The sequence below is a fragment of the Nannospalax galili genome, unplaced genomic scaffold (assembly GCF_000622305.1).
Source record: "Nannospalax galili isolate Female #2095 unplaced genomic scaffold, S.galili_v1.0 scaffold686, whole genome shotgun sequence".
Classification (NCBI taxonomy): Eukaryota; Metazoa; Chordata; class Mammalia; order Rodentia; family Spalacidae; genus Nannospalax; species Nannospalax galili.
This window is the reverse complement of record NW_008355472.1, coordinates 156,059-175,316: the sequence shown is the minus strand read 5'-3', so window position 1 is coordinate 175,316 and position 19,258 is coordinate 156,059. Positions and strand designations below refer to the sequence as shown.

General features: G+C 38.7%; 1 protein-coding gene across 3 annotated transcripts in view; it reads right to left on the bottom strand.

Moving 5' to 3' along the window:
• The window catches only part of Pgm2l1 (phosphoglucomutase 2 like 1), a 57,329-nt gene that overhangs the window by 16,048 nt on the left and 22,023 nt on the right, over positions 1 to 19,258 (bottom strand). For all 3 annotated transcript variants that reach the window (XM_008852702.3, XM_008852703.3, XM_008852701.3), the window contains exons 2-6: positions 11,991 to 12,158; positions 10,065 to 10,171; positions 8,142 to 8,226; positions 4,771 to 4,854; positions 2,511 to 2,704 (exon numbers count right to left, since the gene is read on the bottom strand). In XM_008852702.3, the coding sequence (XP_008850924.1) occupies positions 2,511 to 2,704; positions 4,771 to 4,854; positions 8,142 to 8,226; positions 10,065 to 10,171; positions 11,991 to 12,158 (638 nt within the window). The remainder of the gene's footprint in view (positions 1 to 2,510; positions 2,705 to 4,770; positions 4,855 to 8,141; positions 8,227 to 10,064; positions 10,172 to 11,990; positions 12,159 to 19,258) is intronic.

The following is a 19,258-nucleotide window of genomic DNA, read 5'->3' as shown; positions in this document are numbered from 1 at the left end:
ACATGCTGGGCCATTACTACAATCAGGCCACCATAGTCTCTCTTATCAGAACCATCACAAAAATGCCCCAACTGGTCCAAAGAACGGAGTAACTTAACTTTCAATGGACACTCAACACTATTAGGTAACCTACATTGTTACCCAAAAGAGTTTTTTATTCTCCAAAATGCTGTATCTTCTGTCTTTATTTCTGTCCTCTTCTTTCACCTATCAACACCAATGAGACATAGACATCATCACATGGGAACTTGAGACTCCCACACCAGATATGCACCCACTAGGATCCATGCCTGCCTCCTCGTTTCATTTCACAGTCATGGGGAAGTGGTAATTTCTCAGGGACCAGTCCCTCCACTTCTCTGGTCTTCATCTCCTCTCAGGAACTGCAGTCCCTCAGTTACCCTCTCCCTTCTGCGTCATTCCCGTTAGTACCACTCTCAGTTGCTTTTTACATTTTAACATTACCACTTACTAAGCACTTGCCATAATAAAGAAAAATTAAAATAAAAATTTAAAAAATTTTTTTTCTTTTTTTCTTTTTGGTCTTTTTGAGACAGGGTCTCCCTGTAGCCCCAGCTGTCCTGGAACTCACTATGTAGACCAGGCTGGCCTTGAACTCACAGAGATCTGCCTACCTCTGCCTTCTGAGTGCTGGGATTAAAGGTGTGTACCACCACGCCTGGCTACGATTTTCTAAATATAATGAGACTCTTCAACATCCATATATACTTAACACCTTGCTTCAACATTTATATTCTGTCAGACTGGCTTTATCTTTTCAAAATATATTATTTTACACAAAATACTTCAGTATTTAAAAATACAAGCATAACATCATTATCATACCTAGTAAACTGAACAACAATTTTTTTTAATGTTGTCTAATAGCCTGTGCTCACATTTTTTCCACGTGTCTCAAAAGTATCATCTGGTTGTTATGTGTGTCTAAGTTTCTTTTAATCTATAAATGTTCTTTCCATCTTTTTCTAACCTCATTCTTTCCTGGAGAACTTCTCCCCCATCCCCCTTTTGTTCTGGCTTTTTTTTTTTTTTTTTTTTTTTTTTTTTGGTCTTTTCAAGACAGGGTCTCCCTGTAGTCACAGCTGGCCTCAGTCTCAGAGATCCACCGGCTTCTTCCTCCTGAGTGCTGGGATCAAAGGTGTGTGCCCCACACCCAGCTTCTTTTCCTTCCTTAAAATAGAGTCTCTCTCATGTATTCCTGGCTGGCCTCAAACTCACTATGTAGCTGACGATGACTCTGAACTTCTGACTTCCTACCTCCATGTCCCCAGCAGTGGGATTACAGGTGTTTATCACCAGGCCCAGCATGTGTAGTACTGGGGATTGAACCCAGGGCTTTTGCACATATTAGGGAAGCACTCTACCAACTGAGTTCTATCCAAGTTCCGCCCCCCTTTTTTTGTCTTTTTTTTTTGGAGCTGAGGACAAAGTCCTCCCTTTTTATATTAACATGTTTCTCTAATCCATTTTTCTATGAAGTTCATTAACTCTAGAAGCAACAGTAGATTAATTCCAATTCTTTTGGCAAGAAAAGGTGTTGTGCATTTCCTACTAAATCACATGAAGAGGCCCATAATGTCAATCTTACCGTTAAATTAACATTTATGTGTCGTCATCCTCATCCACTCACCCACCCACCTACCCATCCATTTGCAATTGCTCATCAATTTTTCACCTATCAGTCTTACTCGCTTTGAGGATCAATGCATACGTTCACTATTGAGATCACAAAGTAGTGATGTTTTAATTCTATTATTCCTTTTTTATTTAATAGCTGGACTCTGGGTTGCTAGATGTATGCCTCAGTGGTAGAGTGCATGCCCAGCATGCATGAAGTTCTGAATTCAATCCCCAGCACAGGAAATAAAGTTATACAGTCTTTTCTTTGAAACATATTTCTCTATCAGCAATTATTTAACCCTGGAATTGAGTTTACCCATGGCAAAGGAAAATTAAGAGCAAGATTCAAGCATTTATTAACTTCCAAAATGAAAACTGAGCATTTATTAAAGTTCGGAATGAGTGATTTTCAGACTAGCAACATCTAAGGTGACCAATGATGTACTTTTTCAGTATTACTAACAGACATTGGTTATCTAGTTTATGCTAATTCATTACAGTGATTGTTCTTTTTCATAGCTTTCTAATCTTTGGTCAGTAAGCGGTCCTTCAAATTGGTTCCTCAATGCTTTTGTTATTTTGTCTTTTTTTTTTTTTTTGGAGCTGAGGACGGAACCCAGGGCCTTGCACTTGCTAGGCAAGCACTCTACCACTGAGCTAAATCCCCAACCTCTCTCAACACTTTTGATATGACTCAAGTATCTTCCAATGAGAGAGAGAGAGAGAGAGAGAGAGAGAGAGAGAGAGAGAGAGTGTCAGTCTGACTCTGACCCCAGGCTCAGGCTCATTTAACACATTTCCTGTACCAGTCCTGGATAAACGTTAACTGTATCCTGATGTAATGCTATCCTACACACCCACTTGGATACCTGTAAAAGCAGATCTTTTTCAGATCTTCCATGTATCTCTTGCAAATGTCCTGCAGAGGATCTTTCTTTAGTGGGCTTGTGTCCACTAAGTTATCATTCCAGGAGCCATTCCAGGGCTCCACACACTCTTCTATACACTTCAGAATTTCTTTATCATGAGGAGAGGTGATCTGAGCACCAGTTTCCCAATAAACCTAGATGAGAGGTAAATATGTCCAGTTACTTAAAATGCCTTAGTGTCTCTCTCTCTCTCTCTCTCTCTCTCTCTCTCTCTCTCTCTCGTTTTGTTTTTTGATACAAGGTCTCCCTGTAGCTCCAGCTGGCTTGGAACTCACTATGTAGACTACACTGGCCTTGAACTCACAGAGATCCACCTGCCTGTTTTGAGATAGGGACTTGCTATGTTGCACAGGCTGGCTCATACAATCTTCCTGCCTCAGATGGACTACAGGCTTGTGCCACCACTCAGCCAGGATCCGTTCATGATCTCTCTTCTCTTTACTCTATCCTGTCTCTTGGCTATGCATCTAAAAGGCGGGCTTCCAATGCTTCCTGTATGCGTAGTGACCATATTCCTGTATGTTCTAGTGTGTAGTGACCAAATTTCTGTATGTTCTATGTGTAGTGACCACATTCTTGTATGTTCTATGTGTAGTGACCATATTCCTGTATGTTCTACTATGTGTAGTGACCATATTCTTGTATGTTCTATGTGTAGTGACCACATTCTTGTATGTTCTATGCATAGTGACCATATTCCTGTATGTTCTAATGTCAAGGCGGGCTTCCAATGCTTCCTGTATGCGTAGTGACCATATTCCTGTATGTTCTAGTGTGTAGTGACCAAATTTCTGTATGTTCTATGTGTAGTGACCACATTCTTGTATGTTCTATGTGTAGTGACCATATTCCTGTATGTTCTACTATGTGTAGTGACCATATTCTTGTATGTTCTATGTATAGTGACCATATTCCTGTATGTTGTACTATGTGTAGTGACCATATTCTTGTATGTTCTATGTGTAGTGACCATATTCCTGTATTTTCACCATATTCCTGTATGTTCTAGTGTGTAGTGACCAAATTTCTGTATGTTCTATGTGTAGTGACCACATTCCTGTATGTTCTACTATGTGTAGTGACCATATTCCTGTATGTTCTACTATGTGTAGTGACCATATTCTTGTATGTTCTATGTGTGACCATATTCCCACATGTTATAATGTGTAGTGACCCCCAAATCATTAACTTCAGCCTAAATTTTTCACTTGAGTTACAGATCTCCACATCCAACTGCTCACAGCACATTTGCTAACCTGATTAGCTCACAACTATCCCAAATTGAACTCATGCTTCTTCCCTGCCCCTATGAATGGGTCAGGCCTCAAATCTTAAATTAATATTAACTCTTCTTTTTCCCTACTTAAAAACAGAACTCAGTGTGTCTGGAGTCCTCTCATACAAGAAAAGCATAAGAATGTGGGTTTATCTCCCAGGAGTCCCAAATGCAGCTTCAATATTGTGTATCTTCTATTTGCACCCCAGAACAACTTGTCACCCTTTGCCACTCTGCTTTTGCCAGAGAGGCTGGCAAAGCGAATGGATCCTGTGGCCACTGAGAAGCCTGGGCAGGTTGGAGGGAGAGGAAAGTGAGGTCAAGGTACTATTCCCCTGACTCTTCTTGTAAATTCCCATTCGTTCTTCCCATTCTTGGTACACAATGCGACTTTTATTCTGAAATGACAGAGGATAGATTTGGCATGGAACGGAGAAATCAAGTAAAAAGACAAATGAAGAGACTACTGTTACTTGTAGACAGTGGGTAATAGCTGCACATGAGGAAATAAAAAGAGCCATCAGAGGGGCTGAAGAGATGGCTCAGGAGTTAAGAGCACTGACTGCTCTTGCAGAGGACTTGGGTTCAATTCCCAGCACCCACATGGTGGCTAACAACTATCTGTAACTCCAGTTCCAGGGGAATCCAACGTCTTCTTCTGATTTCTGTGGGCATTGCACAACACGAGTGCACTTGCACACATGCAGGCAATACACTCATATACATAAAATAAAAATCATAAATAAAAATATTTTTAAAACGAGCCATTAGAGGTACTCATTCTGTGAGGCCAGCCTCAATGTTTTTATTTGTCAGTTTCCAATCTCTGGCTTTGCTCCTCAGTGTAGAAAATATACTTAGTGCATGTTATTCCAATAAAATAAAAGCTATAAAATACGCCAAGGTCAGGAGTCCAAGGCTTACCTTGTACCCATTGTCTTCCTTGCGGTTGTGAGATGCAGTAATCATCACACCTGCAACTGCTTTGAGCTCCTGGACTGCATATGGCTGAAAAAAATAGCATCACTAAACCACTTTGCTTGGAGTTAGTCATACATTTTACATGAGCATAACTTCGTTAAATAATATAAACATATTTAGATATAAATGAATTAAGATCTGTTTGATGGGTGAGGTACTTTTGTAAACTATGTAGTTCAACAAACATACAACCATCACTTTCAATGGCCTTTCTTCCCAGTCTCCTTTTGCTTATTGGTACAAACATTTCTTATTCTTTTGTTCATATGTGGTGCACATCTTTAATCCCAGCACTTGGGAGGCAGAGGCATGTGGATCTCTGTGAGTTTGAGGATAGCCTGGTCTACACAGTGAGTTCCAGGCCAACTGGGGCTACAGGGAGACCCTGTCTCAAAAATGCTAGAAAAAAAAAGAATATTTAATGAATACCTACTCTACGTTGGACACTTAACTGGACTAGAGATAAGAATGATAAGTTCAACCATAAATTGTTAGAGTTGGAAATAAACTTACATCAGGGTGGTATTGGCTGAAGACAGAAATAAAATTTAGAAATCACATCACATTTTACAGTTGAATCTTACTTGACATTATACAATCATTAGGTAGAAGAACAAAGAACACAGGCTTTTGCCTTACAATTTTATGATCTTTATACATACTCTGTGGCCTCTACATCACATAAGGGACAACCCGCCTTCTCTCTCCCAGGCTGGGTTTCTCTTTTTCTCTGTACTGGCTACTATTTCTCTTCCTTGGGTGTGTCCCCATTGCTTCCACCATCACATCTGACTATTCTCCAGGCCACAGGAGGTGGAGGATGAGAAGTGAGGAGGTAGGGAGGGGGTACATGTCCCAGGTCTGATCATACTACTATATTTGTATTTCCTTGATATGAGTCTAGAAACTGTCTCATAACCCAAGCCTTTCCCCAAGGTATTCTGGCCATACTGAGTCAAGATTACTTTTGATTTGAAGTCATGGCAATAAAAAGATGTGAATCTGGGATTGCTAAAATACCTTCCTTACCAAGTACAGCAACTCTATCAGTGGTAAGTCAGGAAAATCAACACACTGAGACACTGGGACTGATGTTAGCTGCAACTGGCAACTCAATGGCAAAATCTTACAGAAATAGCTGGATTTCTGAACCCCCCCCCCCGTATGTGTAGTGACCATATTCCTGGGTGTTCTAATGTGTAGTGACCCTCCCTCCCTCCCTCTCTCTCCTTCTCTCCCTCTTTCTCTGCACTGGGGATTGAACCTAGAATGTTATGCATGCAAAGAAAATGCAGTAGCAGTGTGCTACAGCCCCAGCCTCCTTTCTAGTTTCTATTTATAGGAAAGTGCACCCATGTCATGCAATGTCTGCAGAGGACAGAAAACATTGTCGGATTCCCTGGAACTGGAGTTACGGACAGTTGTTAGCTTCCATGTGGGTTCTGGGATTCAAACCTGGGTCTTTTGCAAGAACAACCAGTGTTCTTAACCACTGAGCTATCGCTCCAGCCTCCGGTGCTAATTTTTTTATTTGCTTTTTAGAAAAAGCAATTCCTTAATTCTTTGAGATGCTCAATAAATTTCTAAAAACTCTCACTATTATAGTCTATAGAAATGATCTATTCTTGGGCTGGAGAGATGGTTCAGCAGTTAAGAGCACTGACTGCTCTTGCAGAGGACCTGGGTTCGATTCCCAGCACCCACATGGTGGTTATGAACTGTCCTTAACTCCAGTTCCAGGGGATTCCGAAACCTTCTTCTGACCTCCGTGGCATTGCATGACACGGGTGCACTCACATACATGTAGGCAATACACTCATACACATAAAATAAAAATAATAAATAAAATATTTTAAAAAAGAAATGATGTTTTTTAAATATTTGGTAAAACTTTTCCATAAAATCATCTAGACTTGGTACTTTAAATTTGAGAATATTTTTTAAAATACCAAATTCAGTTTATTGAACAATTACAGGTCTGTTCATGTTTATTATTTCTTGTCAGTTTTCTTTTTAATTTTATTATTTTTATTTTATGGACTTCAGTTATGGAACTGGAGTTATGGACAGTTGTTAGCCATGTGGATGCTGGGAAACAAACCCAGGTCCTCTGCAAGCGCACTGAGTGCTCTTAACTACTGAGCCATCTCTTCAGCTCCATCCCCATTGATTTTAAGATGACTCTGAATAGTGTTAGTTTGCACAGCTGTCTTTATGGCCCTGCACGATCATACAAAAACTGATTGCTTGTAGTTTCCCATCTTTATTATGACTTTCCTTAATCCAATATCTTCCTTAATCCATAAATTATTTAGAAATAGGTTTTAAAATTCCAAACACAGGTTTGTGAGCTTTTATTTCTAATTTTTATTGCACTGGATCCAGTATATAGCGTAGTAAACAGTTCTTTGGCATTTGCTAAGACTTCCTTTGTGATTCTGCCTGTAGTGATGTATAGGCTATCATCTATCATCACTGAACAGAGCTTTTTACACATACAGCACAGCTCAACTTGTTAATAGTGTGTTCAGATGTACATCATCATTTCATTCTTGTCTTTCTGATAAATCAATTTCTTTTTTTTTTTGAGACAAGGCAGCTGGCCTTGATTTCATAGAGATCTGCCTGCTTCTGCCTCCTGAGTGTTAGGATTAAAGGTGTGGGCTACCACATCTGGCTTGATAAATACATTTCTGTTAAAAAAAATTTTTTTTTTGTCTTTTTAAGACAGGGTCTCCCTATAGCCCCAGCTGACCTGGAACTCACCATGTAGACCAGGCTGGCCTTGAACTCACAGAGATCTGCCTGCCTCTGCCTCCCCAAGTGCTGGGATTAAAGGTGTGAAAATTTTTTTGATTTATTTTTATGTATATGAGTGTTTTGCCTGCATGTATGCATGTTCACCCGTGTCATGCAATGCCCAAGAAGCCAGAAGAGGGTGTTGGATCTCCTGAAACTGGAGTTACAGACTTGTTAGCGGCCATGTGGGTGCTGAGAACCAAACTTGGGTCCTCTGCAAGAGCAGCCAGTGCTCTTAATCACTGAACCATCTCTTCAGCCCTAGATAAATTAATTTCTTCAAGAAGAGTGTGAATATCCCACCCATTGAGTACAGAGAGGTCCATTTTACAGACAAAGTTCTTAGGGGTTTCAACAACTAAATGAAAATAAGCTCAACGCAAAACTGTTTTCCCTTCTTTGGGTCCTCCTATCACCCAGCACAGAACCATACACGGCAACATCTGAATCCTAGTTGACCTAAGAAATCTTTTAAATGGAAGTAAACTGAATAATCACTGTCACAACATACTTACTACAAAAGGCGTAGGAACGTATCTTGAGAACAGGTAGACAGGAACATCTTTAGCAAGTAAGACTGCAGCTGTGAGCTTTGCAAGCCTAGAAGAGAGATCTCGCTTAGTCGTTAGGGACCCAGAGTTCAAAGCCAACCTTCCACATAATAAACGTTTCATAACAAAATCATTCTGAATACATACTAGCTTTATATTCTCCCAATTTTTTTGGTCTTTTTGAAACAGGGTCTCCCTGTAGCCCCAGCTGACCTGGAACTCACTATGTAGACCAAGCTGGCCTTGAACTCACAGAGATCCACCTGCCTCTGCCTCCTGAGTGCTGGGACTACAGGCGTGCACCACCATGCCTGGTGCTCCCTTTTTTTAATGTGTTCTGCCTTCATGTATGTAAGTGCACCATGTATGCAATGCCTGTGGAGGTCAGAACAGGGCATCACATCCTCTGGAACTGGAGTTATGGATGGTTGTTAGCTGCCATGTGGGTGCTGGGACCCAAACCTGGGTCCTCTGCAAGAGCAGCCAGTGCTCTTAACCACTGACTACTGAGCCCTTTCCCCCACCTGCCATTTTTCTTTTTTTGAGACAAGATCTTGCTTTGTAGCCCAAGCTAGACTGGAACTCACTATGTTACTTAGGTTTGCCTCAAACCCACAATCCTGTCTCAGCCTCACTATGACCAGGATTGTAGGCATGTGCTGTCATGCCTAGCCAAACAACTATAATCAATGATTATTTAAGCTTCATGCTCCAACTTCAAACTGTTGAGTTTTTTTTTTTCTTTTTTAAGGAAACCTGGAGCTGAGGATATAATTTAGCGGTAGAGTACCTGCTTAGTATGTCAAGACCCTAGGTTCATTCCCAGAGCCACACACACCAAGACCAAGACCAAAACAAACAAAAACCTCTAAACCTCAAAAAACAAGTAAAAGGAAAAGGAGCTGAACAATGAACAGAACTGACCCAATAATTCTCCTTATTTCTCATTCACCTCTTGAAGGTGATAGCTTTTTTTATTTTATTTTTTAAAGACAGGGACTCACTATGTGAAACTGCCTTGAACTCACAGGCATCCCCCTGCCTCTGCCTACTGAGTGCTGGGACTAATGCAGTGATATTTTTTTCTTTTTTAAATGTTTTTTTGAGACAGGGTCTCCCTGTAGCCCCAGCTGGCCTGGAACTCACTATGCAGGCCAGGCTGGCCTTGATCTTACAGAGATCCACCTGCCTCTGCTTCCTGAGTGCTGGGATTAAAGGTGTGGGCCATCATGTTGGGCTTAGTGAGCTTTTTAAAACTAAGAAATAAAGCTTACAAAAGGCTACAAGGTTTCAGCAAAGTAAACTAAAATAAACTCAGTTTGTACAATTACTCCATGTGCAAAAGCATCATGATTACCAATTAATGACAACACCCTGAAGCAGGACTACACAAAGTAACATACTTCTGCTCTGTGCCTATCCAAAAAATGTACAAGCTATTATATTGCTCTACATATGAACTTTCAATATTTTAAGGTTTTATACATCTATAAAACTAAAGCTTATCTTTGAAATGTTTTTTCTTTTATTTCAGCTAAAATTGTTCTTCAGTTTTTAAAAAAATGGGGCTGAAGAGATGGCTTGGTGGTCAAGAACACTGGCTGATCTTGCAGTAGACCCAGGTTACCAGCACCCACATGGTGGCTAACAACTCAGTTCCAGGGGCTCTGATGCCCTCTTCTGGCCTCCTTGGGCATTGCGTGCATGGGTGCATGTAGATGTATGCAGGCAAAACACTATATAAAATAAAAATTTTTTAAAGTTATAAAAAACGTTAGTATGTGATCATATACCTTTCTGGAGGTCTCCTGTTTCAGACTCTTACTACTAGAAAAAAATGTAAATATTTTATTTCATTCCAGTTTCATCTGTGAAATAACACTGTACCTCTGACTGCTGCAGCTGCTAGCTACTTGACCCCGAGTGTCATACCCAACAACAAAGCCTCTCTGCTTGAAGTCTGAAAAACATCTCTCCAGGTATTTGTACATCCCCTAAAGCAAATAAACAAAAGGTTAGTTCCCAATAAATGATTACATTTTAGTCCCCTGCCCCCTCCTTTAAAAAACAAAACTTTACACTTATTTATTTGGCAGGGGGGCATGGCCATAGCACACATGAGGTATTCGGAGGAAAACCTGCAAGACTAAGTTTTCTCCTTCTATCATGTAGGTTCTGAGGATCAAACTCTGGTCCTCAGGATTGGGAGCAAGTGCCTTTACCCACTGAGTTATCTTATTGGCCCCTATCCTCCTTTTCAGTGCTGAGGAAGAACTCAGGGTCTTAAGCACACTGGGCAAGTGCTCTGCCAATAAGCTACATCCCTAGCTACATTTTATAACACAGTTGCCTATTTTTGTTTGGTGTGCAGCTCATTGACTCGTATGGTCCTGGCTTTGGTGTTTAAGCCAATGCTTATTGATGTGGGAGCAATACTGCTTAATCCACAAGTAGGAGATGACAACAGCTCCTGGATCTTCAAGCACATTTAGTACTGCAGAAGTTCCAACTTAGTTACCACAAATTTAATATAATGCATAAAATATGAAAGGGAGAAAAAGATGGAAAATGAAAGTCAGTAGGCTAAAACCAAACCAAACCAAATTGTCAGCAGAGACCACAGAAACTGTTCCTTGCTTCAAGGCTCTAGAAGACAGACTTTTCACTGTCTTAGGTCCAAAGCTAACAGAAGTATTTTACACATTTATATCAAACTTTGTGTATGTGTGTGTGTGTGGTGGGATCGAGACAGGGACTCACTATGTAGCCCTGGCTGGCCTGGAACTTGCTATGTAGACCAGACTGGCCTTGAACTCACAGAGATCCACCTGCCTCTGCCTCCCAAGTGCTGGTATTAAATGAGTGCATCATCACACACAACTATGTTAAATATTTTAAATCAACAACATATTCACAGAAATATTTAAGGTAGTTGTGTCACTTGGAATTGGCATTTTAAAAAAAATTCCCATAGTCTAGAAAAATTTGCATAAAGGGAGACAACAAATGTAGTATTTCATATTGAAAATATAACAGTAATAAACTAAAACCATTTAGCTATTTTAGGAATGTTTCACTAACTTTAATAAACACTTTTACCTCTAAAAACCACTTCATATTTTTATAGTCCTTGAAAATTACTTTCTCAAAGATGGAAAATTTAATTCTTATAAGAACCCTGAAAAGAAACACAAATACTAATTTTGTCTTTCAATATTTCTTTAAAGGAATAATAAGATTACATTCCATGTAGCAACTTGCTCAAGAACATTGTTCAACTTTAAAACCAAGTTATTTTGACATATTAAAGACCTACTGTATTGTGAACACTTAGTAAGGATGAATCACTGGGAAGAAAAGCAATTTGTTTCTAAAATGAGTTGCATAAAAACAGAGAAATATAAATTTATTTTAACTTTCAACTGGTAGGAATCCATGTCTAAGTGAAATATTTTCTAAATATCAGGTTATATTTTATGAATGATCATGTGCCAAAAATGATTAATCATCTTCTAAGTTTGTTTCTTTGCATTAACTGGGCATGTCAATATTCATTTTTTAGATTTAGATTCAAAGCAATATTGTCAGGCTGACAATGTCAATCAAAGGACTCTTAATGAGCAAGTCTGTGATCTTGTAGATACATGACTTCTTAGATAAATCTTGGGTAAAACCAAGATTTTTGCCTTTTGTATTTAAGAGAGCAACTTCCTGAACAAAAAGCTTTCTATTGTTTTTAAAGAAGGGTACTACCTAATTTATAAAGTAATAAGAATGAGAAAAAGTACATATATAATAGTTTGTCACACTTACTTGTGTTGATTGTATTACTGTAAGGTCATTAATATAGCAAAACCCTGCACCCATGGCAGATCGAAGTCCTGCAGTCCCAAAAGTCATCCGGTAACAAAGACGATCTCGCAATTCCTTGTTCATCCCATTCTGCAACAGATTTTCAATCTGTTCTTTTGTCTTGGGATTCTGTTAAAAAGAAATTAAAGCTAATCAGGGTCATGGAGTGCTAATATTAAGCTGGTCTGAGGGCCCAATATGTAAAGGTCACTGACTTGGTTCTGTTTATTAGATTCCAAAGTATTAATATTAAAATTTAGTGTATACCATAAAACACAGCACTATACATAAAATATGTACTAAAAAGTATGTATTATTTTTAAAAATTGCTGTCTAGACATACACACTTTAAAATTTATTCTACAATATAACTTTTTCACCACGCATGGTGGTACACGCCTATGATCCCAGCACTTGGGAGGCAGAGGCAGGTAGATCTCTTTGAGTTCAAGGCCAGCTTAGTTTCCATATGGAGTTCCTGGCCAGCTGGGGTTATAGGGAGACCCTGTCTCAAAAAAGTATATTGGTACTTGCAAAGACATAACAACATATTAATATATAACTTAAAGTTTTCTGGCTATAGTGTAAATTAATGTAGGGAGAGTATCAGGGAAAACTAATGAGACGACATGTAAATTCTATTAACTGAATTGTTTTGTTTGCTTTCTTTGGGTTTTGAGACAGGGTCTCAATGTAGCCCAGGCTGGGCTCAAACTCACTATGTAGCCAAGGCTGTCTCTATTTCTCAAGGGCTGGGATTATAGGCATGTGCCTGCATACCTGGCTCTACTAACTGAAATTTTCATATGCCTTAAATTTGAAGGGTTTTAGTATAGATTCAAGGAGTTTCTGTTTTATAAATGGCACACACTAACAGGTATGGATAGCTATTAAGAGAAAAATATAAACATAAAGATATCTAAGCTACTAATAACTATTCCAGTGTCTAAGATATCATCAGATTTGAGGGAAGTAAAACAGACTTGGAGAAAGTTAACATCTAAGCTAGGTTTTAGCAAAAGTTGCATGTTTTCTGTGCAGAGATAAGCGCTGCCACAGTTGGTGAGGTTGTGGTTTGGGGCAGTCTTTTCAGGGTGAATTTGTATTAAAGTGTTGAATTTTAAATTACATATGGTTTTTGGATACAGAAATACTTTCACTTTACATGAACAAAAATATTTATGTAAACAAGAATGTTCACTGCTGCATTCTTACTGAGCATTATTACCACTACATAGATGAAAAAAACCTAAGATTTACAGAGGGAGCCCCCAAGGACCACTGAGCTAGTACTTAGAATTTGAACACCTTTGGCCAAACATTTGGTCTGGTTCTAAATACAAAACAATTGTATCCAGCAGGTTATAAAGTCTGTAGTAACAATTCAACTCCAGCTACAAAGTGAAAGGACATTCCTTTTTTACAGCTATATAAATACACAAATGATCCCGAGTAACTGTGAGCTCACCAAATATATTTGCTTATGTGAAACTGCATAAAAATTAGAGTAGGACCTAAAAGTTCATTCTGTGTTACGAATCTCAGATCTGTACTAACCTAATTCCTGGTTCTTAAAAAGCTGTAAGTTTGAGAAAAATAAAAATTGATAAATAATCACGAAGCATTAAATACAACTAAACCTGCATGGCAAAAAGAGTTAAGTGATTATGATGACAGGGATTTGAATTATTTAAATTCACATTTCTCTATTACCTAAGAGCTAGACATTAAATTACATGTTGTTACAAAGTTGGAAAAAAAATTTAAAGCTACGAAGTCATAAATATATTTTCCAGATAATAAAATTGTTTTGCATTTTTTGCTAAATATTTAAATATGATTTCAATAAACTGTAACATGCAAAGATCTAAATATGGGACAAATTACTTTAAAATACAATTTTCATGTGTATCTCAGATATAATACCTGAAAAGGCAGGCAGAAGAGGATAGAAAGCATTTTAATTAGTATAGAGAGACATATATGTATATCATTCAGACATATTCCATGAAAAAAAAAAAAAGAGACTAAAAATGCTGATTACTCCCAAAGGGGCTATGAGGGATGGAAGCCAAGATGAAAACACGACTTCTTTTTATTTCACAGCCATGGTACTATCTGGACATTTTTATGTGCATATTACTTTTTACTATAAATTATTTGTGATGGCAGAGAGAAATGATTGTGGGTCCGTGTGAGTACTTTCCACCTCACAACCTGCCCTTGTTGTATCATGTCCCTGGGAAGTCTATTTCATTCACTCAAGATAGTGAAACGACAGACAAAGAAATGATTCCACCCTAGTCCAGGGTGGCAAATCAATGATTTTAACTGGGATTTTTTACAGGCTTGGGTGAGGAGTTGCTTACAGGAGCACAGGCCATTTTGGGCAGCTACACTACTTAAGAAAGAATAGTTTCCCTCTCCAGCAGTTGTTAAACACTTACATAGCCTCAGGAAGGGAAGGAGGAGCCTCTGTGAGCCCTTTCCAGGAGGAACTGTGGGTAGACACAACCTTGTGAGGCTCTCTTGAAGATAATCACAAAGGTTCTATTTTAAAAAGGCAATGGACACAGTTCCACAAAGCCCTCTTTTTCCCACTCAAAGAAAGCTATTAATAAAGATTGAAAGCTGGGTGTGGTGGTGCACGCCTTTAATCCCAGCACTAGGGAAGCAGAGGCAGGCGGATCTCTGTGAGTTCTAGGCCAGTCTGGTCTACATAGTGAGTTCCAGGACAGCTGGGGCTACAGGGAGACCCTGTCTCAAAAAGACAAAGAAAAAAAAATATTGAATCTATCTATAAAACACATACTGTAATGTTCTTTTCAAATATTTTATTTTTTTATTGAGAGCGAGAGCGAGAGATGAGTGCACACACACACAGAGGTCAGGGGACAACTGGCAGGAGTCTTGGCGGCAGGTGTCTTTACCCACTGAACCATCTCACCAGTCCAGAACTTTCTTAAATGCAAATTACTGTTTCTTAAATGAGCTTTCTTATTTATAATTAATTAATTACTTGAGATTAGAAAAAAACCTGCCAGCAAGAAGGAGGAGGAGAAGGAGAAGAAGAAAACTGATCAACTGATGCTATAAAAAAAACAAAACGGGCTGGAGAGATGGTTCAGCAGTTAAGAGCACTGACTGCTCTTGCAGAGGACCCGGGTTCAATTCCCAGCACCCACATGGTGGCTATGAACCGTCCTTAACTCCAGTTCCAGGGGAATCCAAAGCCCTCTTCTGACCTCCATGGCATTGCACAACACGGGTGCACTCATATACATGCAGGCAATACACTCATACACACAAAATAAAAATAATAGCCGGGAGTGGTGGTGTATGCCTTTAATCCCAGCACTCGGGTGGCAGAGGCAGGCAGATCTCTGTGAGTTCAAGGCCAGCCTGTTCTATATAGTGAGTTCCAGGACAGCTGGGGCTACAGGGAGACCCTGTCTCAAAAAGACCAAAAAAAAAAAAAAAAAAAATTAACAAACTATTAAAAAAAAAAAAAAACCTCGGGGCTGGAGAGATGACTCAGTACTTAAGAGCACTAGCTGCTCTTGCAGAGGACCTGGGTTCAATTCCCAGCACCCACATGGTGGCTAACAACTGTCTGTAACTCCAGTTCCAGGGGATTTGATGCCCTCTTCTGACTTCTGCATGAACTGCATAACACAGATGCACTTACACAATGCAGGCAATACATTCATACACATAAACAAAAATATTTTTAAAACTTTAAAATTAAAGTGTGACTCTGTGGGAAAGTTATCTGATTTACATACTTTCAGAATACGCTTATTGACCCATTAAATAAGATAAAACTTACTTAAATGTATTAAATTTGAGCTAACTTTACTCTCAACTAGCATGTCTCACAATCCTAGTAATTTTAGCATTCCAAAAAAGTAATTTTACAGAAAATCTAAGGAGATTGTTTTCCCCTACACTTTATCAGGAATAAAGCTAATTGTTTGGTATAACATTGGTAAGCTAAGTAACACAAAATAAAACTAAACATTAGTCTGAAACTTTACTTATATGTCAAGATTTCCATTATGATTGCTGCATCTTTACAAAATGATGGGAAGAAGGTGTCTGCTTAACGCAGTACTTGTGGAGTTTGATTTTTCCATATTGTAGAACCATTAAGTCCAAATGCAAAGAAAACATGAAGTGATCTTTTATAGGCATTAGTTTTTTAAGTGTTTTACTAGCATATATTAATTATGTAATATATAATTATACAATAATGGGTTTCATTATGACATTTCCATATATGAACCTATTGTATTTCAATCATATTCTCTCCCCATTACTTACCTTTTTAACCTCTCCCACTCTTGTTGGTCCTTTAAGTCCTCCTACTTTCTTATCTGTCTATCTACCTACCTACTTACCCACCTATCTACCTACCTACCCACCCACCTACTCACCTACCCATCCATCCATCCATCCATCCATCCATCCATCCATCCATCCATCCATCCATCCACCCATCCATCCAGTTTTGGTGACCCAATTCTTTTCATTAGGGCTCCATATAGAAGCAGGAGTGAGGGTTTGTTTACTGGTGCACAGGCAGCTGACCAATCGATATACAACTGAAAAAATGCCTGTCTTAAGTCATTTTTTTTTTTTGAGTCAGTGTCTCTCTGTAGCCCCAGCTGTCCTGGAACTCACTATGTAGACCAGGCTGGCCTTGAACTCACAGAGATCTACCTGCCTCTGTCTTAAGACATTTTAAATATAAGTAAGTGTTTCTTTTGCCAGGCATAGTGGAGCATGCCTTTAGTCCCAGCACTCGGGATACAGAGGCAGGCGGATCTCTGTGAGATCGAAGCCAGCCTGGTTCACATAGTGAGTTCCAGGCAGGCTGGGACTAGGGAGACTATGTCAAAAAAAAAAATAAAATAAAATAAAAAGAGATATTTCTTTTAACAAGTTTAACTTCTTACAAGTTTTCATAGATGTGAAGAGTTACACTAGACTAAAATCACACCAATTCTGCATGTCATGAAACAAAGATTATCAATATTCACTTATATATGAATGACCATTTTAGTCTTGTCCAAGCTTTTGTGAACCTACTTTGTTCATAATTATGGACTTATGTATTATATATGTGCAAATATATACATGAATATAAAAGTACTTTAAATAAAAGTAATCAAGTTTGTCCGTGAGTTTACCTATAAAGCATTTTCCCATACATGCAGTGGCTAATACTCATTGCCCACTTGACTGAACTTAGGTCCTTCTGGGAACACATCATGGTATGTCTATGAGGCTGTTTCCAGAGGGCTTAACTGATGAGGGAAGATCCACCCTGAAGGTGGACAGCATCATCCCATGGTCTGAAGTCCTGGACTGAATGAAAAGGAAAAAGCCAGCGGAGCACGGCCTTCATCTCTCTCTGCTTCGGGATGCCAGAGCTTAAAGAACAGAGTATAAATTCACGATCTCAAATTCTAATATTGTTATTTATCTAAAAGGGAGCTCGTGTACAAAATGCTTCAGTAACTTAGTATGTCTAAAATTACAAAATTGCAAATAACATTCTTAAATGTTACTGTAAGATACTTGTATTTGAACAATAAATGCCAGCTGAATAAAACTACAGAGAAAGAATTTTCAGTGTATGTCTAACAGAAGTTAAAACAGGAAACTGCAGTCTGAAAATGTGAAGGGTGAACACAGCTGACATTTACTTCTGAGTGTCAGCCAGCCTGGAGATGCATTTCCAGAGTCCTGAAGCAGGGCAGGTTTTCCAGCTCAGACACTTTCTTATTAGCTTCACCATGCAATCATGGTAAACTGGTGTTTTCCCATTTAAAGGATCTTTGTGTAATTCTATATTTAATTTCCCTATCTTTAAAAATTCACAGCATTATGTTGCCTTAGATATAATAAAAAACCTTGTATGACTTTACTTGTCATATAAAACAGAATTTACTTGACTAATCACTTGCTGAAAAACATAAAATCCAGGAAATGAAGATGTTAGCTAGACCGAGGGTGGAGATAATATTGCTATCATTTAAGAATAATTTTAGATAGGCCAAGATTAGTATGAAAAGTTAAAAATAAAAATGTTAATTATTGTGTTTTACAACTTAAGCCTTGCTGGTCTTACAGCTCATTGGCAGAATGCCTGCCTCATATGCACACAGTCCTAGGTTTGATCCTGAGCAGTGCAAAACCAAAAATAAACAAAAAGAACCTTACACAAGCTGGCCTGGTGGCACATGCCTTTAATCCTTGCACTAGGGGAATGAAAGCAAAGGAACAAGATTTAAGGTCACTCTCAGCTAATAGCAAGTTCGAGGCCAGCATGGCCTACATGAGACCCTATCTAACAACAACCTGGGCACAGTTTTAGAAAAAACATTATACTTCCCCCCCTACAAAACATATATATCGAGCTGAATTTTACTGTTCAATGACACAAACTTGTTTCCATTAAGCTTTAAGAAATAAAAATATTTTCAAATGAAAGCAATTTGTTGCAGAGGTAGTCAAAGTATTTCAAATGTTCACTGTCTTTCTTAGATATTCTGACACCATACTTTTTGGGGGTTGGGGGGGTGGACAAGGAGGAGGATCCAGTTAACCAACAGCTCAGAAAGATCTCTGAACTATCATTCTAGAAGGTTTGGCTCTGATCTTAAGCCTACAACTGGTTAGTCAGATAAACATGTGACTTGACGTCCCCCTAGACTTTAGATTCCAAGGATGGATGACAGCTTTTGAGATTTTTCTCAAGCTCTGCAGGTTTTACAGGTAAGCACTCACATGAGATCTAAGTATACCAATTTCAACGGGGCCCTATTGAGAGGCATTTATTACTAGCTTTATAATCAGGAACAGGCAGTTTTCACCCTAGTTTTCTCACCTGCAAAGAAAGTACAGCACTCAGCTACAACAAGATATAATAATCTCAAGTACAGTGTTACTCAAAAATAAGTACTAAGGGGAAAGTTAACAAGTGATAGTAGAAATTCCCTTAAAAATAGCAATCAATTAATTCCCATAATGGGGGTATCTTCAGTTGATATCAGAGTCAATTTCCTAAACTTCTTTGTATCTATCCTCCGTGGTACCTAAATTATATTGTATATACCTAAGAGGCTTAATGTGTGTTCACTGATAATGATTCATTACCAGTGATAAAATAGCCATGTGTTTTTTAGAAAAGTTTATATGAAAGAAGCAAAGTATTAGAATAA